This window comes from Pteronotus mesoamericanus, unplaced genomic scaffold, assembly GCF_021234165.1.
Source record: "Pteronotus mesoamericanus isolate MK-2021 breed Mesoamerican mustached bat unplaced genomic scaffold, CSHL_Meso_final contig_20, whole genome shotgun sequence".
Lineage (NCBI taxonomy): Eukaryota > Metazoa > Chordata > Mammalia > Chiroptera > Mormoopidae > Pteronotus > Pteronotus mesoamericanus.
Window position 1 is genome coordinate 99,498,736 of NW_026555085.1, and position 22,154 is coordinate 99,520,889.

Sequence of the window (22,154 nt, forward strand, 5' to 3'; positions counted from 1 at the left end):
TGTGTCCTTTTTCTGCCCTCCCTCTTAGCCTGTATAACTACTATTTGTTTGCTTATTTATTTTTGCTATTGAGTTGTATGATCATACTACCCAAAGCAATTCACAGATTCAATGCAATTCCTATTCAAATACCAATATCATTTTTCTCAGAGCTAGGACAAATAATCCTAAAATTTCTATAAAATCAAAAGACCTCCGAATAGCCAAAGCAATCTTGAAAGAACAAAATTGTGTTGTAGAATTGTGCACCTTAAACCTGTATAATTTTGTAGACCAGTGTCACCCCAATAAATTCAATAAAAAGGAGAAAAGAACAAAATCAGAGATGTCATGCTCCCTGTTCTCAAACTATATGGCAAAGCTACAATAATCAAAACACGATGGTACTGGCACAAAAACAGAAAGACACATAGATCAATGGAACAGAATAGAGGTCCCAGAAATAACCCTCACTTATATGGTCAGTGAATCTATGACAAAGGAAGCAAAAACATGCATGGGAGTAACAACAGGCTCGTCAACAAATAGCATTGAGAAAAATGGACAGATACATGCAAAAGACAAAAAACAAAAACTGGACCATTCTCTTAGACTATGTACAAAAATAAACTCAAAATGGGTTGCAGACTTAAATGTAAGGCTTGAGACCATAAAACCCCTAGAAGAAAACATAAAAAGTAAACTGACATCAGTCTGAGTAAGATCTTTTTGGACATATCTCCTCGAGCAAGGAAAACAGAAGAAAAAATAAACAAGTGGAACTGCATCAAACTAAAAAGCTTCTATACAGCAAAGGAAACCATCAACAAAACAAAAAGGCAATCTACTGCCTGGGAGAATCTGTTCACGAGTCATCCATCTGGTAAGGAGATGATGTCCACATTATGAGGAACTCATACGACTCAATAACGAAGAACCCGTTTTAAGGCAGAGAAATGCTGGGTTCCTCCTGTTGCCGACACACTAGCCAGAAGCCTTTGCTTTCCTGGAATTTTGAATCAAACCCAAAGTCATTTGGCAAAAACTGTGAAACACCAATTTTCCCGAACAAGCCCTTGCGTACTCTCAATGGTAGATGGGTATATTGGGCTATTTACATGCTTTGATTCGAAGACTGCATTTTTAAACTAGAGATTCCCAGGTTCTCTGTCTATAAATGGACCTATCTAGGTGGTCCGGGGTCCCCAGAGTTACAATAACGATGCTGACATCGTCACATAGGTGCTCTGCAGGCTTCAGGCCCGCTTGGACTGTGTTTGGAGACATCCCTGTCGTATGCAGGCACCTAGGTGGGAAGGCCTGCGGGGAAAAGCCAGATTCCTTAGGGCAGTCATGTGCCTGGTAGGGTGAGCGTCTCCTGTCGTCTTCCCTCAGTGAGCCTAAAAGCTACAGTTGTCAGATGAGACAGTAGACGTAAAAAATGAGCCCTCAGAGCTTTTGATGATGTGGTGAGTCATCTTTATAGTCTGCAGATTCATAAGGGGATTTCTACTCTTACCTATGCTTCTCTCTGGGCTTGAGTTATTCCTTCCAGTTTTCCCTTGTTTTATTTCCCCTCTTTGGTCCTTGGGTCTATTTATTTAAATTCCCTCCTTCCATATAATATTGTTAGAGTCTTCATTATGTGCAATTGGTAAAAAGGGGCTTTGCAAACACTGGGTGCTGTCATGGGGTGTTTGGAGGAGGATCGCACTCTTAGGAGTTTTATGAAGTCATCTAGTTGGGTTTTTCCCCCATTCTAGAGTTGTGAGTGGATGTTATTCCTGAATCTCCCTTTTCCCTCGATTTGTCACCACGTAATGTGCTTATCTTTGCCCCGTAATGGCACATTTCTAAGTATGTGATTAAGGAACAAATCATAAAGTTAAAGGTGCTTATGTCCCTGCCTGTAAATGAAAAATACATTTATTTCACAGTGACGCATACAAAAGGGGAAAAGACCATTTTTATTACAACACTACAACCTGTAGTCTCACAAAGCTACTCTGTTATTATTTCAGACATGTGAGTCATTGGCCCAGATTATTTCATTTTATGATTATCCGCCTTGACTATTTATTATGGAAATGCACTGCAATGAAGACTCAGAAATTTGAAGTAACAGATTGAGTTTGTTATTTCTGAAACACAGAAACCCTCTAGGCGTGCAGCATCAATGAGGAAAGGCCACTTACCCTTCCTGTGTAAACGGTAATTGCCTGCCTCATCTCGATGTGTACAGAGTAGTATTCATGTGCTTACGCTGTCACATGTACAGGACAGAACAGAAATATCAGACCTAGGCTCTGTTGTAGTTAGGGGTCCCAAGCTGCCATCAACAGGGAATTGTGGACGTGCATCCATTTTCAGGCAAAATATTAACAGATGACTCAAATCGTTTTAATATGGGACTAGATTCTCCACTTTTTGTCCCAAAGGCCACTTAATTTTAATGTTTCTGCTACATCTTGTTAATATTGTTTTGTTTTCGTTTTTAAGTAAAGCTATTCTTCCCCCAAAGAATGTCCTGTGGAAAACAGAGACCAAGCTCCCCGATAATGAAATCCAGGTTTCCTATCTGAAATGTTTAAGAAATGGACTTAGTCCCAGGAGTTTTGTCCAAGGAATCAGTTTTACATCACATTACAATGTGTGTGACGACAGCCTGTCTTTCAACATGAACGCAGGATTACTGGAAGTATTGCCTCTGGGATGTCAGTGTCTGGTTGACGGTAACATAATTTTGTCATAATTAATGACAAACACACTAACTGCATGGCCTCAGATAATATTGCACCCAGAAAACAGTTTCATGTACAAAACTCAAAGCATGAATAGTTGTTTTCCCTAAAGATTTAAGCAGACTGCTATTGGAAGTGAAAACACACCTTCCAGCCTTTGGCAGAGCTGCGTTTTCTCCTTATCACCTGGAAGGACCCTTCTTTACCTCCCATGCACCGTGAGTTGCCTGCTTACAGTAGGCATATGGGCATTCCGTCATACTGAAGTCACTCAGAGCGATAGGAGGGAACTGTTCCAAAGGCTTTTCTTCTCCTGAGCATTTTTTTGGTCTGGTGCTACAACAGCTCACTCCTTTGATGTTATGGAAATGCGTGCTTTCAGATTCTTGCATTTTTCCTCAGTCATGGAGCCTAAGACACTCCCAGCCTGTTTCCCGCATGGCCCTGGGCTGTATGTAGGTCACATTTCCTCAGACGGAAAGAGGACTCCAGTGGGTGGCGATAGCTTTGGCAGCTGCCCCATCCTCCTGTGTCGAGCCCAGGCCTGGGGGGAAGGCGCACCCCTCATCACAGATGGCACTCGGAGTGGGAGATCCCATTGCAGTTGCTCACAAATGGGAAGGAACCATTTGCGGCGGTCAGAACCCAGCCGAGCATGTCCTTCGCTCCTGGCAGTGCTTTAGCTGCGGAGCCCCGCCCGCGGCTGTGGGTTGGCTGAGGTTCCCCTCGCGCCTCCCCTCCTTCTGGAGGCCTAGCGATCTGCCGCGGGCAGGGTCCCCCTTGTCTTTACCAGAAGGGCCGCAGATGCTCGCTGCTGTTCTGAGCAGCATCTGGAAGGGTCCGCGTAGCACTGATCTCATGGTTTGCTTAGGGGTGTGAATTCTGCCTCTTTTATGACGAGCGTTGTCCAGAATTTTGAGGAGAACCTCACATGGTTCTTTGTCACACAGAAGCTGGTGGGACAGGGGACTGTCACAGGGCACCTCGTACTGTACGAAGTTGTACCAACATCAGGTGTTTCATTGGCTAGAACTTGAGCACGCCGAGAGGTTAGTGGTTCTAGTTAACACTAGGGAATGTGTTCACTTACACACTCAGCTCGGAGCTGGGGAGAGTCCGCTCCTCCCACACTCGGCTGTGGAAGCCTCCGGGACAGGGCAGGCCCTTTGCATGTTTGAAGAAAGTCACAGGACCTAGCAAGCTGAGGAGACAGAGAAGCGAGTTCTAGACGCCAGGTACGTTGTGGATGTTGAGGGTGTGGCTGATTAGAATTTCCTCTTTTCCTCCTAACAGTAAAATTCAGTCAGTCAATGGGTCCCATTCATTGAGTTACTCAACAGGTATTTATGGAACATCTACCAGGTATGACGCATTGTGCCAAGTGCCGTGAAAGACACAAACGTAGGTAGACAGCACCCGGTCCCACCTTGCAGGACTTCCAGTCCAGTGAGGTACCTGAGACATGTCCACAGATGGCCGCAAGTACCACAGGGAGGGGAGAACAAAAATATCACAGAAGTTCAGACAAAGAACCAAGGATGAGCCCAGAACAGCTTTCCACATCATCTTTATAGGACCTCGGAAGTTGGGGAGGCTTCGAGGAGCTGAGATGGGGTGCGAGGGCTTTGCAGACATAAGGGCTGGGTGGGCAGGGACCGTTTGGGAAGGCCGAGGGGTCATCCTGTCCTGGGAGTGAGGGAAGGGGAGTGGGAGGGAGGAGGAGGAGGAAGGGCCCATGTGTGAGAGGGGATACAGGTGCCAGACGAGGCACTTGAACTTAATTTGGCAGGAAGAGGGGCGTCGTTGCAGGCTTTGGAGCAGAGATGTGTGCGACAGAGCTGGCAGCAGGGTTAGGGCGGGTTGAGCTGTGTCAGGTGCAGGGCGTAGATGGTTGCTCCCCCTGTCCCCCTCTCCACCACGTGAGAAGCCCAGAGCCAAGGAATCCAGGGCAGTCCAGTTCCCGAGAGGACAGGAATGGGGGACAAAGAGAGGTAGGAGGGTGGGCTGTGGGCAGTGAGAGGGCTGCCCGCCCCCCTGTGAGAAGGGGGAGGCTGGGCGGGCAACGGAGCCTGGGGGCAGTGCCTTTGGGTTGCGGGAGGCGGTGCTTCTGAACTACTCACAGACTCAGAGAGCCAATGTAAACATCCGGTAGGCCCCAGTGCACGAAGCCACCTGTGACTGAGTAGTCACATCAGCACTGTCCGGCCCCTTCTACCCTGAGCCATAGACGGCCAGAACCTGCACGTGGCCAGAGAGGTTTGGCGGGGGGGGGGGGGGGGGGCAGTTTAAGTCAAAGTCAAGCCAGAACTTTCCACAACTGGATGGGACTGTGACACTCCTAGTAACCTAAACGAGACTGTTTGCTATCTAACGTGACTGAACGACTTCCTGTTACCTCCGTCTCATGACAGGAAAAGTCCTGGGACCCGCCTGAGTTTTCACGCAGGGGCAGGAGCTGGGACAGGTACAAAAGGGAGACCAAAAAAGTCGTATTTCAAGTTCACCTGGGATTCCTGCGTGCCGGACAACCAGTCCCTCAGTAAGAAGACGCCCTGGTAGGGAGCAGGCGTTCACATGTCACCTCGACTCTTCCTCTTCTTCTTTCCCTGGAAAGGCTTAAAAAATGAGCAAACACTCAAGTACAAGTAACCTAAAGCACAATGTTGGGTCTCTGTGGGGAGAATGTTTCTGGGAACACAAGCCTTAGGTTAAAGACATTGACCTTGAATTTTCAATGTCGGGTATGAGCAAGGGCAACGCACATCCTTGTTGGAGACGGGAAGAGTCGTGCGGCAGGGCCGTGAGGACTCTGGCGCTGTCCGTTGGCCTCGAAAAGTGGGTACCCACCCGCCCCATGCAGTGCACGTGAATCAAGAAAAACAGTTTAGGACTTGGCTAACTCGGTAACTTGCCTGAGAAAGCAAAATTGGAGGTCAACCAAGTTACATTTCAGACCCAGAAGGGAAAAACAAACACACTGAAACCTAGCATCTATTAAACTACCTTCCCGGTCCTTGGAGAAGCCACAAAGAGCTAAATAAATCACAGCTCAGGCACCCTGGGTGGGACACAGCCCCTGGCTACCCTGTCCCCGTCACACGGCATAGCTGTGCCCTGAACGCCATCGCGGAATCGCTGTCCCAGTTGTTCCTCACTTAGCCTCATTCGTAATGGCAAAGAGGAGGAACACTGGCCTATCTTGTTCTCTCCCATTATTCCAACAGGCATTCTTCTGTTGGTTTCTGATTTTAAATTCTGGAAAATTCTCTTCCAGACAATTGGTCATTTCCCTAACCCTTAAAAAAAAAATGGCCATGCAGAGTAAATTCTTTTAGATTTAAAAAAATATGTTTGGGCTAATATGTACGGATTGAACTCTAGGAGTACCAGGGTCAATTTTATGCCTTTGATGTGGACTGTGTTCATTTCCGACTGAGGCACATATTTAAGGCTTCATACAGGGGAAGGTTGCTTTTCGTAGGACAGCAAGAGTATTAAAGATAATGTCGGATTTTATGACACAGATACTTCTCCAGGCTGATATCACAGAGATTGATTTAATCAATAGGCTTGAAGCAATCAGCCTTTAACACCGGCTTGTCACAGAAGCTCCGTGTCCCAGTCCAGCCGTGCCCCGCCGAACATCGCAGACGCGCCTGAAAAGCTGCCTAGCCTGAGCCCGCTGCCCTGCCCCGGGCCTCGCAGCGGGGAGGCTGCCCCCGCTCTGGATCCGGAGTTCAATGCAGTATAAATGCGATTCTTACAGTCACTTTACATTGACTCTCTAAAGGGAACGTCGTCATTTCCTGGCCATCTTTTATTCTCCGCGTGTCTCAAGATGAAGTGCAAATTCTGTGCTAGGCCATGTGTGTAGGAGACCCCGGTTGGTGTCTCCTTCAAAATCTCTCTTATCGTCAGGACTCGCAGAGGCAGGAGAATATTCTCTTTACAAACCCAGGAGTCCACGCCAAGTGCGATTTGCCAGTTTCTTAAACGCTTATTTAACTTGCAGCTTCTCGGCACCTAGAATCATAAAATCACATTTTTAGAAAGGCTGGAAGCCTAGTTTTTCTAAAGGGTATTTATTAATTTTGTTTGTATTTGCCTAAAACACTCAAGGAAAAGCTATGATTCTTTTTTAGTTGGATCTAAAAAGTTCTTTGCATCATTGAAGTGGTTACTTCCCCAAAGGGGATTTCTTAAGGTTAGACACCCATTTATCTATATTTTTCCATCGTAAGTTCTTACATCTTCTTGCTCTCTTTGCCAAATTTGCTTTCCTGAGAGAACCTCTGAGGATGTTAAAAAGGCTTTAAGTGTCCGGGAGCCTGGGTGGGGTCACATTGAGGCAGGAATGACAATTAATGGTTTTCTACGGTTTCCCATGAATCCGGTGAAGAGAAGCCACAACTGGCAGTCCAGCCAAAGTGTGACATGGTGTTGTTTTTTGTGTTTGTTTTGCTCAGTTTCTGCAGGTGGTTGGTGTGGGAGACGTTAGGAATGAGATGTTAGAAACGCCACATAGCTTCGTCTCTCATCACATGGTTCTCCTGGAGACCACTTGCCTGGCGGGAAGTCCAGCCTAGTCATGTTTGCGGTCACCCTCTACCTTCTTAAACTCGTTGGAGAGTCCCTGGGTTTCCACAGAGCAGGGAATTCAGGAAAGGGCTTTGGCCTTCGGGTCACAGCGAGCCCCCGCATGTTGGTGCCACCGTGCCTCCTTTTAAGACCGGCGCTCTGTGTTAAAGCCATGCCAGTCCCTGGTCTTGGCAAAGGGGATCGTGGCCTATGGCCCCCGCGGCCTGGACATCCCCCTGCCATCCCATCAGGGACCTCACCCCCCCGCCCCCCGCAGACACTGCACAAAGGTGGGGTGCGGTCCCCAACGCCCCCATGTCCAAGCTGCTGTTCACTTCCTCATCTTGAGCGAAGCGTTCCTGCCCTTCCTTCGCCAGCCCCTGCTTTGTCTTCAGTGTCGAGAACAGCGTCCCTGACGTGGTGGGTGGTCTGGGAGGCGCTCTCCACTCTGGATGTCATCATTCTGTGATTCCGTGGCGTGTTCCCTAAGGCCCGTGATGTCGCTGAGCGTGGCGGCGACAGGCTGACCGTGGTCATTGCAGATCCCGCCCTGCACTCAGCTGCAGGCTTTGAGCTGATGCGCACTCGGCCTCTCGCCCCCTCTGTGGCGTCGAGGGGCAGTGACAGTGGGCCAGGGCGTGGCGCTTAAAGCTGCCCCGCCCCTGGGTCCCCGAGCCCCGCTGGCATAGACTTCAGTCTGTCCCCACGGCCCCTCTCCACGCCTCAGCACAACCCTGGCTGCACGTCAGCTCCTGGGCTGAAGGACAGGGAACGGGCTTCGTGCGGGGACGTGGCCATCTTCTTCCCAAAAGCTGTCTTGAGGAGCATGAAATGACAATATCCCAGCCCCCGAAATCCCTTGAATCATTTTGGAAACTGGCCTGCAAGCTCATTTCCATAGTTCTTTAACCTCTTTTGAGTAGATTAGCTCCAAAATATTGAAAACTGGCTTTTTGCCTTTTAAGGGTGAATCTGCGGTCCTCGGGGCTTTGTGCCCCAAGCTCTTCGACCCAGCGAGGACTGGCCCGTTCTGAGCTGGCGGCTTCTCACCTTACACACTTGCAGGGATGTGCAGCAGGGCCACCCAGGGCCACCAGCTGTGCCTACGGCACAGAGGGAGCAGGCTCTGGACCCCTGCCCCTGGTCGTACAAGCAGGGTTGTCCGATTCGTCCGCCAGTGTCCCAGCTGGGTGACGCTGCGGGAGCCAAGGGCCTGGCTTGCTGTGGCCGGGAAGGGGGGTTAAATCGTCCGCAAAAGAGAACGGCGGGCCTCCCCCGAGGTAAATGCTTAGCACAGATGAATTTTTAATGGAAATCAATTTCGCTTCCAAACTAACCTTTAGCTCCTTGGAAAATACAGTCTGCTTGCTGTTGATTACTGACGTTATCTTTCCTCTCTTTTTCCCCTCCCTCCTGCCTGCCAACCCGTTGGCAGCTGCCCGTATCTAGCGGTGAAAATCACCCCTGCCATTCCTGTGGTTGGTGGCATTCTGTTCTTCTTTGTGATGGGGACCCTGCTTCGCACCAGCTTCAGTGACCCTGGAGTCCTTCCACGAGCCACGCCTGATGAAGCCGCCGACCTGGAAAGGCAAATAGGTAACCTGACGGTCTGCCCTTAGCCTCTGGCCCCTCCCCACCCGTGCTGGCCCCAACGTGGGATGCCAGGCTGAGGTGTCCGTGCAAGAGGGGCAGGGCGCCCGACAGTGATGAGGACCCAGGCGGAGCCCCCGAAGGCTCCCTTCGCTCTGCCGCAGGATGAGCTGAGTAGGAGGTGGGATGTAAAGTGGTCAGAGGTAAGGCCGAGGGCAGATGCGCTGGAGGCAGGTTGTGGTGCCGTGAACCGGGGCCTGGCCACTGAGCTCTGCTTTCTGACGTGTCCACGAAACTCATGTGTCCCAGTCACGCGCGAAGGTCTGTAGTTACCAGCGCCTGTTCTCCCTTCCCTTTTACAGTCGCCGTGGCCTAGCTCTGGCGTCCGTGGCATAAACCTCGAAAGCCTTCAACTTAGACTGTCTTATTTTTCCAACCTGGGATCCAGAATTTCTTTATTATGGCATAACAGCGATACCTATTCATGATATATATTGAAATGAAAGTCCTTTTTTCTCATTAAAAAGAGAGCTTTGTCTTGCCCCTAAAAGTGCGCATTCATGAATGCATAGCTTTGCTGTGACACGTGGGTGATCCGACAAGCGTGGCAGAGGGGCGGGGATGGCCCTGTGAATGCCAAGTTAGGCATGAGAGATCAGCGACAGACGGCCCAGTCCCTGTTCCTCCGGCCCCCTCGGCTTCCTTGCCCAGCCGAAAGGTCCCTCCATCCACAGGGTAAGCAGATCCCAGTGTGGGCCGTAGATGACAGCGTTTGCTCTGGTCTGCCCTCTCCAAGCGCTGAAGCACAGCTGTGCCCTCTGATCGCTTGCCTCCGTTCTTCGTCCCTGTCTCGTGGGAGGAAAGCAGTGACAGAGTAGATAGTGGGGATGTATGGTGGATTGTCAGGTGGGCAGCAGCCTTCGTGTGTCCTGAGGTAGGGAAGAAGGGGAAGGAAGATTACTCCCTTCCACTGGAGAGACATCTCTTTCTTAGTCATTGCATCTGCATCTTGGGATTTCAAGAGAGGGTGTTAATTCGTCATTTAAGGCCTTACATGTACAGTGCGTTCATACCGTGTGAAGGCTATCATTGAACTTGACCACTTCCAAGCAAGTCTGAGGGGAAGAGGTTAAATGGGAGAAAGTGGAACCCAGGTTTCCTGCGCCTCGGCCCTTGTCCGTTCCAGGTTGTCATGTCAGAGGGGAGACAGAGAAATGCGACTCAGTAAAACTATAAAACTGCTGAGAAAACATAGGAGAAAATCCTCATGACCTTGGGCTAGGCATAGAGTTTTTAGATGTGACACCAAAAGCATGGTCTGTAAGAGAAAAATAATGATAAATTGAATTTAATTAAATTTAAAATTTTAGTACTTCAAAAGACAGCCTTAAGGAAATGAAAAGACAAGCCACAGAGTGGGAAAAAGTATTTGTAAATCATGTACCTGGGAAAGTGTCTTGTTCTTGTTGCTAGAACATATAAAGATCTCTTACACCTCAATAATAAGACCACAACCCATCTAAAAATAGACAAAGGTTTGAACAGATATTTTTCCAAAGAATATATCTGAGTGGCCAATAAGTACATAAAAAAGTGCTCAACATCAGTGTTATTAAGGAACGGCAAGTCAAAACCACAGTGAGATATCACTTCACAGCCTCTAGAGCGGCTCTAACTCAAACAACTGACAGAGACAAACGTTGGTGAGAGAGCGGAGAGACTGGAGTCCTCCTGCATGACTTGGGGGAAGTAAAATGGTGCGGCCACTTTGGAAACCAGTTCCGCAAAATTCCTCCAGAAGTTAAGCACAGACGGTGCCATATGACCCAGCGAGTCTCTTTCTAGGTATAGATCCAAGGGAAATGGAAACATGTGTCCTTGTGTGTACATTATACCTAACAGCCCAAGACCAGCCCCAACCCCCATGTTCATCAGAGGGGAAACTGATAGGTGATAAACATGTGGTATGTCCGCACATGGGATACCAGCGAGCAATAAAAAAGGGCCCAGCGTTGACGCATGCTACAACATGGGTGGACCTTAAAAATGTCATGCAAAGGGAAAGAAGCCAGATCAAAAGACCACGTGTTGTGTTTCTATGATTCTGTTTCTATGAAATATCCAGAAAGGACAAATCTTCAGAGACGGAAAGCAGGTCGGTCTGGGCTGGGGAGGAGTGAGGGCGGACACACGTGGGTCCCATAGAACTTTTCGAAGTCACGAAAAGAGTCTAAAATTAGATTGTAGTGATGGTGGTGCAAGCTAATAAATGTACTAAAAATCATTCTATTGCCCACTTACAATGGATAACAGTTATGGTGTGTAAGTTACACCACTACACACCTGTCAGACATAAAAGGGAGGAAGAGAGGAAGGGAGAGAGGAGGAAGATGGGGTGGCCCCGCTCGAGTTGCGTGACCTTAGACGTGTCACCCACTTTCTAAATGCCACCGTCCTCCTTGTTCTGAGCTGTTGGCGGGAACAGTGACACACATCCTGCAGGGCTCTTGGGGTGAGCTCCGCAGATGGGAGTATGTTTGGAGGGGCAGTTCTCCTCCTTGCCACCCAGTTCTCTCTTCACCTTCGACAAACAGAGATTCTCCTAAAAAGTCACCTGCCACATAATAGGAGGCAGAGGCGGAACAGTGCGGCCTAAGGCTTCACAAGGAGTCCTCCTCCCCTCTATTTCTCGACTGTGGAACATAACGTTATGTTTCAGCGAAATCTTAGCACAATTATTTTGTGCTCTCTAACTAAAAAAATGAAAAATGAGATTTGGGAACTTCTCACTATCCGGGTTATTAATTCTAATTATCCATAGTACACCTCTACTTACGGAGGCCCACAATAGCCACGTGAAGCCAGCCATCTGAGTACTTGGTTGCAGATGTGCCGGGACCGGCACGGCCCCCGTCTGCAGCTTTCCCGAGAGGAGGCGGCGGCGAGGAGGCTGTGTCTCGGTCTGTCGCAAGTCGCTTGAAATGCCCCAATGTCTTTTTTTCTGAAAGAACTTTCCCAATAACTTATGTTGCTTATGTTAAGACAGCAAAGGATGGCAACAGGGGCCCGGGGAAGTCTCGCTGGGGTCACCGGAGTCCGGCTTGGAAACTAGTCTCAGGAAGTCAATTTTTTTTTTTAAGTTCACTCAGGGACAATCAGATACCAAGCAACTGGTTTGGGATCAAAGCATTTTGTTTCAATTAGGAATAGACCTTTCCAGGGATCAAAACGGGGAAAACAGCAGGCCGCCTCTGCTTACGTCCCCGTGTGGTGCGTGCGGTGCGTGCCCTCTTCCCGCCCCCTCGGCAGCGCTGGCCAGGGGAAGCCAGGACGTCAACCTGGGCTGCAATGTGGCCTCGTCCGCCTGTTGAGCTCCAGACTAGTTACTCAGGAAACTTTCTCCTGTGTCAAAGAAACCCTGACACGGGAAAGTGCTCTTGCTTAGGGAGGGTGGAATCAGATCAAAGGAAGCTGGGTGGCCTTTAAAAAAGTCACCTTTCTGAATAATCATCACTCCACTCTGCACCTGTTGCTGCCCTGCTAGAACACCACTCTGCTGGACGCCATGCGTGTGTGTGCATGTGTGTGTCTCCCTTCTCTCTGTCTCTGTCCCTCCTTCTCTTTCTCTCCCTCTCCTGTTTTGTCCCTCTCTTCATCCAACCCTCCCCCTCTCCCCGCTCCTTCTTCACTCTTCTCCTCCGTCCGCTCCCCCTCACCTCCCACTTCTCCTTTCTTCCTTCCCCCTCTCTCATCCCCCCCGCCCCCCCACTCTTTTGGTCAAATTCTCACCCAGCAATTTCTCTTGTAGCACACAGAACCATTGGCCATTGCTAAGACTAAAGCATACCCTTCATTGTTTCCTCGGGCTGGATCTCCTGTGGACGGGGGTTTAGGAAGCCTGACCCAGCAGCTCCCGGATCCAGGGAAGCGGGGGCCCAGGGACAGCACCCGTCTGCACCACCCAGAGCTCTGTGGGGACACCATGAAGGCGTTGACAATGGTGTCACCACCAGTTTGACGTGCTGGACATCTTCCCCCAAAGACACCTTAATTCAATGTTTCCGAGTAGAACCATTATAATTGCAGTTTTACCAACATGGATGGATTTTTGTTGAAGAAAGTACTTTCTGAGAACATTATGAAGGCAATTTAAGACCTTAATCCATTTTCTCTATTGCAAAGTTAAACTATTTCCAATTTTTCCCCATTTGCATTTTTATTTTACTAAAATTATTTTTTATTGGAGTAATTTTTCTGCATAAAATTTCTAACAGGTTTTTTTTTAATTGACCGGGTTTTTAAAAAAATATCATGAATGTTGCCGTTTTGAGCTTTCTTGTAGAACTATTATTTCTACTGGGACAAATTTTTTCTGGTGATTTAATTTTTTACTGTGTATATATTTTTTAAGCCATTATTGATTTCTTTTTTGTGTTTTATTCCTAATGGTAATATCCACCATAACATTGCTTTAAGTTTTTATGGTTTCTTATTTTTTTGCCTCATGATTAATTCTGTTGGCTGTGGTTGATTTGTGATTAAATCTTCCATACACTTTGCAGTCACTTTGTGTACTGTACACTAAATGTCCACACTAATGAATATACTAAAAAAAAGAAGAAATGGCAGGCATCATAGGTGGGTAATTTGACTGGTTTTGCGAGTTTTCTTTTCAGAAGGTGACATTTTCTGACCATTCCCCCCAGTTCTTATTTGCGCCCCCTGCTCACCTCCAGAGTTACCATACTTTATCCACAGCGTAACTTGTTTGCAGTGGTCATCCCAACGTCTCGGGACCACTCTGCGAGGCCCCAGCTCGCTGGGCAGAACGGCGTCACGGCCGCCCTCGCTGGTCTCGCTGCCCCGCTGCCCTCAGCCCTGGTCTTGCTAGAGCTACTGCGATGCCACTTCAGCAGCTTTCGGACATTCTCTTCCAGGCGACCAGCTTCAGCATTTACCTGGGTCCAGGAAAATAAATTCTCCCCTGAGCTTTTCCTGTAAAGTAATTGGTCTGTTGGCCCACAAGGAACGGGCAGAAGCATATTAATAGCTCGTTTTCATTAAGTGCTGCTCTTGTGCCCGGCGCCCCATGAGCTGGTTCTGTGACGACCTCACCAAGCCACAACGGCCGCTCGCTGGTGGCCAGTCACTGCAGGTGCCCTTGTTTTGTTGCTGAGCAAGTCGGTGCTTGGACAGGAAAGTGATTTGCAGAGGTCATTTGGCTGGAGCTGGGGGTCCAATGCAGGTCCGTGTTCTGAACCACAGCACGCACTGCCCGCCACCTAGTTGCCTTGGGGACAATTCCTGGTTTGCTGGAGCAGGTGGCACTTCCCATTGCCTGTAAGCGAGAGTCCTTCTGCCCCCAGATTGTCATCGTCCTCCACCCTCCGACTCCCCCGTCCTGTCCGCTGCCTCTCTCTTCATATCCACGGTGGCTGCAGGGCCTGGCTCTCAAATCCTAGGCCCTGGTGGGTGGTGAAGGGAGCAGGGCAGGGGAATCCCAGGCAGCCTGGCAACCCTGAGGGGGCTGCCTGCAGGTGCAGGGGCCCTTGTCCAGTAGGAGTGTCCCCGACGTCTAGGCCCCCCCCGTGATGCTCGTGGAGGGGCTGAGGAGAGGGGGCAGTGGAGGCGTCCCTCCATGTCTGAAATACTTCCAGGAAGAAACAAAGGGTTTTGAACAAACTGGCATTCTAGGAATAAAAAAAGTAGAGTCCTTACTTGGGGAAAATGCTAGCACTGTGTGGTTCCACAGATGCGGGGGAAGAGGAGGCAGTGCGGACAGCCAGCGGCTCCCAAAGTCAGAGTTCCGCACTGCCCCTTTAAAAAGAAGTCCCAGCCTGGGAGAGCTGCGGACCAGATGTCACAGTCACAAGGGCGGCATTTGGGGAAATACCGCAAGAGTATGACGCGTTTAGGTCTGAGGCAAGGAAGGAGCCAGAGAGTCTGTGTTCCCAAAGGGTTTGGCAGGGTGGGTGTTTTTCACCCAGGAAGGTCATTGGCGCCTCTATGATGTCTTCACCCTATAGAAATCCACAGTGGCGGGGCGGGGGGGCGCGCATTGTGCCGGAAGCGAAGCCAGTTTCTGACGCAACCATGCTGACTTACTTGTGAGGTTGGGACCTTGACACTGTGTGGTGGTCAGAGTGGAGAATCATAAGGTCCAAGACCACAGTTCTGTCTTTGGATGGATGCCCTTTACAGAATTGTCTTCACAACCCCCCACAGAGCTTTGGGGGTGGCAAGTGGTGTCTTCCTCCTTCTTACAGGAAAAGAAATGTAGACCGGGGGACTCTTTAACTTGCTGGGATCACACTTTTGAGCTCACACTGCACTGAGTTTAGGAATCTAAATTCCTAAGCCCACGGAGATATTTAAGTGGCTTCTGTCTTTCCCATCCTGAATCTACCGAGTGTCTCTCTTAATCTAGTTGACAATGTGACTTACAGATGTGCCCAGATGTAAGGTTGGAATCTTCTCTATAGAGCCGGGGAAGCCTCCCTAAAAGCCTGGTCTCTCTTCATTTCAGATAAGTGGAACCAGTCTCTCTCTCATCCTCAGCGCCAGTATCACATTATTTAAAGTTTGCGTTCAATCGGCAAAATGATGGCATACAGCACTGTTAACACGCTTTGCTGGAAAGGAAACGAAATGCACTGTAATTATAATCATTCCTACACCTAAGGCCATGGAAGGGGGAGGGATGACGAAATAACGGGGGGAGGGATGAGGAAATAACGAGGGGAGGAAAAGGTCACCCACCAGGGGGCAGGGGGAGCCAGAGGCCGCGGGGGAGAGGGGGCGAAGGATCAAATGGCATGAACGGGTGGAAAAACGGGGACCATGTCGTTCAAGAATAAGGCCAAAGGAAAGAGCAGGTGGTCTGGAGGATGTCGATGGAAATGGACGGCCCACCCTTACCCAACTGGAGCCGCTAAGGCGTCACCGATGCACAGAGCCCTTCGAGCTAATCAAAGCGCTCTCTGGCTCCAGGCCTGCTGGCCTGCTGCAGTGCTCCGAGTCAAGGAACATTCCAGCAATCATGAAGACCACCCTGGATGACCCCCTCAGTTTACAGACCAGTAAACTGAGGCTCAGAGGGAAACAGGTATGAATCTACCTGTGCTCACACAGAGCTGATCAGTGACGGTCCCAGGGCTCTGGCCCCGGGGTCCTGACTCCAAAGGTCCTATACCTCTCCTTGCACTTTTGTTTCTGAAACTGAATCCTTAAATGCTTGCGACTCAAAGTGAGGCCCGTGGAAGAGCCACATCAAAACCACCTGGGAGCATGTTAGAAAAGCAGAACCTCAGGCCCCAACCCAGCAACTGAACGAGAGCCTGCATTTTAAAAAGGCTGCTGTGGTTCCGTGAAAGCTGAGAAGCACAGCCTTGATGCCTTCTCACCTCCCAGCCATGACCATGACCTTGACCTTGACTGTGACCATGACTGTGACCTGGGGCTGAACCTGGGACTTCCTCGCCAGCATCAACGTCTGCTTCCCCTCCTCTTAGCTCTCAGGTCAAATTTTCAGGTGCTCGGCTAACTACAGATTCGTTCACTTTGTACATGCAGTGTAATAACCTCCCTGCAATGCCTGTAAGTGGCACCTTATTCTTTATTATTACTTATTAATAATAAGTATGTTAATAAATATCCTCTCTTTAGATAGTACTTTACCAAGTTCAAAGTCCAGATATGCTTTTCTTAGAAGTATGGCAGGGCATGTCTAGAAGGTATCCAGCCATATAATATGAAAAATAGAGACATTTATTGAAGAACATACAAGGTACAAGAAACACTGTACATAGGACAATGACACCTCAGTCCCCTTCAAAGTAGGCACTTCGGAATCTCACACAGTTCCCCCAGTTGCCATCAGCTACCCCATCATATTTTCCTCATCGATGATCTGAAATCTCTTCCCTTTCAAAGGTGATTTTAGGTTTGGGAAAAGCCAGAAGTCACGGGGCACCAAATCTGGGCCGTAGGGGGGCTGAGTCACCTGGGTGATTCGATGTTTCGCAAAAAAACTCTGCGCAAGACGTGATGCATGAGTGGGTGCATTGTTCTGATGAAGCTGCCAATCACCAGTTGCCCATAGCTGTGGCCTTCTAAATCACCCGAATAGTTTCCATGGAGGAATGTTCAAGCTTAACGCAAAATTTAATGCAGATTCGTAACTACTCACTCAGTCATTTTGAATATGACAGCCACACAGTACACATGCTCACTCAGTGGCGTCTACCGCCCCGACTGACTAGTACAGTGAAGTTGTCATTGCTCACACATGCGCATTCCAGTCCACTCTCCTTGGCTGCCAGGTTACATCGATGTCACAGAAATCATTCTTGTTATATTAACAATGGGTTGGACTTTTTCCGGACAGACCTCGTGAACTATGTGGTTATGGGCACAGGCTCTGTAGCTAAATTGATCCTAAATCGCAGCTCTTCTACTTGCTGTGTGGCCTTGAGAAGCGTTTTAACTTCTCCAGGCCTTGATTTCACTGTATGTACAATATACCCACTGAGTGCAAAGAGCCATTCCAGCATTATCCTTCTGATTCTAGAAATAAATCCCTCTTCCTCCTTTGCTTGACCAGGGAAATCCAGGAATCTAAATACTTTAAGACCATGTTCAACTACTTAAACTGAAGGAAAGATGTATTCTGTTGATAATTTTAGAATGCAAAGCTACATGCACACCCCTGTAAATTCAACAAGTAAACTGTAGGTGCTGCACAATCAGTGAGATATTGAAATGACTCACTGGAATATTACTGTCATTATTACTTTAGTACCTTGGGGGTTGAAGCAAGAGGGGGACACAGTAGCTCTCTTGAGTGAAGGTGTGACTCAGTCCATCAATAAGGTTTTAGAGGGAACTCACGTCATCCAGGAATCGGCAGGTGTGTTGGGCCAAGATCCGGCCACACTACATGGGGGGAGGGCAGGGCAGCTTTTCAGGAGAGAAATCCCCCTAGAAGAGGTGAATCGGAGGAGTGCCTGGAAGTGGGACGCATTTTCTTATTACAGGTGTGGAGTACTAGGAAAGGCAGCTCAGGACCCAGAGGAAACAAAGGACTCGGTGAGCAGGAAGGAAATGGGCCTGGGCGTGGAGGCGGGGCAGGCTGAGCAGGTGCCAGGAGAGGGTCGAGTCCTTTCCTTTCTCTCTCTCTCTCTCTCAAGCCATCCCACACGCTGCTCACTAATAAACTTGCACGTTTTGTGGCTGGAGTTTGGGTTACGGATATGGTTTAACCAAGAGCCACTTGCCAAACAACCTGCTCTTGGTGTCTTGCTTGGCCCTTACCGCTGTGGATGCCCCGACGTCATTCATGTGCTCACATCCTCTGGGAACCTAGAGCTCTATATGCCATCTTCGGGGTCTGTGATATTAATGAAACTGTGCCCCCAAGGTCACCTTCAGGCACTCGGTTATAATCAAACCAACGCCCGGTGGGCTTTCCGAGTGAACATTCTCTTTTCTTTCAGAACCGAATGCTGTAGAGAGGGGATTTTCAGCCGGTTTTGCGGGGGGCGGGGCGGGGGGCTGCAGCTCCCTTCCCTTCTGTGCCCTAGCAAATGCCAGTCTGAGTTGTGGGAGACGGAGCAGCGGTAGGTTGTGTTTCTTGTAGATAAGTTCTGAGGCTCAGAACCGCCGCCTAAGAGCACGAGCAGAGTGGTATCGACTGTGAGGTCCACGGTTGGACGTGGGCAGTGGGACTCGGCTGTGGTCAGTGCTCAGTGGCTAGGAGGTGCCTGGGACAGAGGGCAGAGGGGGGTAGGGGGCGCCGTCAGGGAGAATGGGAGGTGGTCCTCCAGGGAGGGCTCCCCTTGCCCACGCAGGGTTAGGAAAAAACTCCTCCCACTTGTCATTTATCCAGATTTCCTTTCCAAGGCTCCTGTAGGAAAAATTTGGCTTATAGAAGTGAAGACCATTTATTTGGAAACTGTGGATTAACACCTTCTGGAAAACAGAACTCCAAGGGGGTGAATACCATATCACATACCACCAAAATTTGGAGCATGCACTTAAAAAAATCTGTCTTCCTTTAAGGTTGGAAACTTGAAGTCCAAGGGTCCTTGAGTGAGTTTATAGGTGAGTTGCTCCTTACTCTCAGTGGAAGTCAATAGACTAGAAACAGGCTAAAATCTCCAGTGGCCCTCACAAAACACGAGTAAGACACTTGGAGCGATACTGACCAGCATGTCCAGCAGAAATACAACGCAAGCCACATGTGTAATTGCAGATTTTCTTGTAGTGACATTTTAAAAAAATGAAAAGGAACAGGTGAAATTAATTTTTATAATATATTTTAATCCAATATATCCAAAATATTATCATTTCAACATGTATTCAAAATAAAAAAAAGTACTAACACAATCTTTTACGTTCTTTGGTTTTCGTACCGTCTTTTCCACACGTGTCACACTTCCAGCACCTTTTCATCCAGGCCAGCTGCGCTGCACGCGCTCAGTGGACACCTGTGACTGGTGGCTGCCGTGCTGGGCAGAGCAGACTTACGTGACAAAAAATTGGACCTCAATAGTTACTGGAATCTCTCAGAATTATCAGTATTGTTTATCTTGTTTCAGATTATTTGAAAAAAAAGCTGGGGCAAGTGGTTTTTAACTTCTCCATTTTTTTGTTTTGGAAGAACTTCATAACATTCATTCATTCATTCACTCACTCACTCCTTGAACATGTATTTACTGAGTCCTTACTGACTACTAAGCACTGGGATAACGGTAAATTGTACTCTTAACAGGTTCCTTCTTCTTCTTTTGGTTTCTATCCGTGTAATTGTGAAGTTATAAACAATGGAATTATCTGAAAACCTAAATAGACTCTTTATTGTTATTAGGGTCAAATTCCATGCTACTTGGTTAGGCACCGGTTCTTAAACTTGAGCGTGCGCCAGGTCACCTGAAGTTCCTGCTAAAACAGGCTGCTGGGCCCGCCTGCAGCGTGTCTGAGGCCGTGGGTCAGGGCCGTGGCCCGGCCGTTTGACTTTCTGACCAGTTCCCAGGAGTTAGTACTGAGGCTGGGCTGGAGGCCATGCTCTGAGAATCACCGGGCAGAGGAAGAGTTTCCTCGTTGAGATCCTGCACCCTCTACGTGTTCCACATGGCTGGAGGCAGAGCTGAGCATCTCCGGAAGGTTGAACAACCACAAGATTCACGTGCCTTTCAAAGGGGTCAGTTGGGGAATGGGTGGGTCGTCTTCCTGTGGCCTGTTTTTTGAGACACAGATGTAGTGACCCAAATGGGAAATTCCCTGAGGAACTTACTGAAGAACAATAGCTGGACTGACTGATGCAATGTGGGCTCATTCAAGGGAAGCCTCCCACACTTTTGCTTTGGGGGCCAGCATCACAGAGGATGGCCGAGCAAAGCCCTCGCTGCGTAGACCCCCTGAGCGCAAAGGACTGAGCAGCTGTCATTGAACAGGTACCTGCCCCAGGTTTCCAGAGCTCATCGTTCTGGGGAGAGAGGTCGAGAGGAGTATCCCATGGTTACCAAAGCTGTGGGGTGTCTGTACCTGCAGAGAATGTGTGAGACACTCCTTCCACGTCCTGCCAGAGGACAGCTGGTCCCTAAAGCCAGCTGTAGCTGCTGTCACTCCCAGACAATGTGGAACTGCTGTGTTCCTGTGAGTTTTGTCAAGCGCTGCTCCAAAGCCAAAATCCTCACAGGAGGACCTGTGGGTTAGGTTCTCTTACAAGAGGTGAATCTTACGCACTGATGCAGGTATGGTGGGTATGTCTGGGAGGGTGGGAATTGGGCCATCCCAGGTGTCAGTGGGGCCGGAGCTTTCTGACTGGGCCCTGGTAACACTCCTGCCCTACGGCCGACTCGAATTTTGGAAGCACTCAGAGAAGAGGCCCACTCTGCCCGGTGACCGCTGGTCCCCTGTCTGTGTTTAGTCTGTGTGATTTTACCATGGTTCAGGGCTACCTGCCTGAACCCAGCATGTCGGCAGAGTGTTGGCTAAAAAGACAGCACATGTAGTCTCCAAGTCAGTGACCTTTTGTGTAACGATTATTATGAATTTCTCCTGCAAGGGGTGTAGGTCTCCCTAATAGATTGGAATTCTAGGCTTTTCAAGCCAGCGACTAAAGCGCGGGCGTTCGGGACAGGGCCACCCTTCTGTTCCCCACCGCGATGCTGCCCACCACTGTGCGGAGAAGTAATTATTAAGAGTCACCCAGGAATGCCTCTGGCTGCCACCTACCTTTCCCCAGCTCCCCGCCTGGGCAGGACGGGGTTAAGGGCTTGGTCACTTGTGCTCTACTTAAACCCGGGAATTTACAGGGGCTGCCACCAGAGGGGCAATGAGAGGACCAGTCTTTTCTCCCCCACTATTTAATTATCATTTCTTCAGGAGAGACCTGTGGCAGACGAGGGGACAGTGGCCAGGCATGCTGTTCCCCTGTGTCGGCTGCCGGTGCCCCAGTGACTCCGCGTCCACGTCAGAGCACTGACGCCCCTTCTTCCACCACCGCTCCCATTTCCCAAAGGGAGAGGCATTTCCTCTTAGACGCAGATGACCAGGTTTTGCTATCATGTATGGTAATCCTGTGAATACGAGTGAAAAGGTCAAGTTCTTGGAAAAGAACACAGAGATGACACCGCCGCGAACAGGTTGCCTCCGTAGCTGTGGCTGGTGGTGTCAGCAGGCTGCCGACTCCCCCGGCCCTCCTGTAGGTGGACAAGCTCTTGCTTGGCGGCTACAGAGAGACTTCTGCATGTGTCTCTCAGCGCGTGCAGAGTGTTGCAAACATTTAGGTGGCTATGTTTTACCTTGCGATGGCATACCCATGACATTTCATGAAAAATACCCCTGGTTGGCTGTTTAGTTAGAAAAGTAATCATTATCAGTAATCAGTCTATTTTAAGTGCAGCGCATTCTTAGGTACTCTGGAAAAATCAAAAGAAACCTAGCTGGAGGCCGGCACACTCAAGTGAAGCCACTGAGGGCTTTAAAAAACAAAACAAAACAAAACAAAACAAAAAACCCAGAAATGTATTTTCTCACAGTTCTGGAGGCTACAAGTCCAAGATCAATGTGTAGACAGGTTTGGTTTCCCCTGAGGCCAAGAAGGTTTTTTTGTTTGTTTGTTTGTTTTTTAAACAGAGGAACATGGATGAGGACAGATGGATGAGGAGAGGTGACCGCAATCCAGGGTGTGCAGTCTCTGTATTACTGACAATCTGGGCCAGAGAATTCTTTGGGGTGGGCGGCTGTCCTGTGTTTGCAGGG

General features: G+C 49.1%; 1 protein-coding gene across 3 annotated transcripts in view; it reads left to right on the forward strand.

Moving 5' to 3' along the window:
- ZDHHC14 (zinc finger DHHC-type palmitoyltransferase 14) overlaps positions 1 to 22,154 on the forward strand; it is a 218,168-nt gene that overhangs the window by 115,296 nt on the left and 80,718 nt on the right. For all 3 annotated transcript variants that reach the window (XM_054570159.1, XM_054570157.1, XM_054570158.1), the window contains exon 2: positions 8,734 to 8,894. In XM_054570159.1, the coding sequence (XP_054426134.1) occupies positions 8,734 to 8,894 (161 nt within the window). The remainder of the gene's footprint in view (positions 1 to 8,733; positions 8,895 to 22,154) is intronic.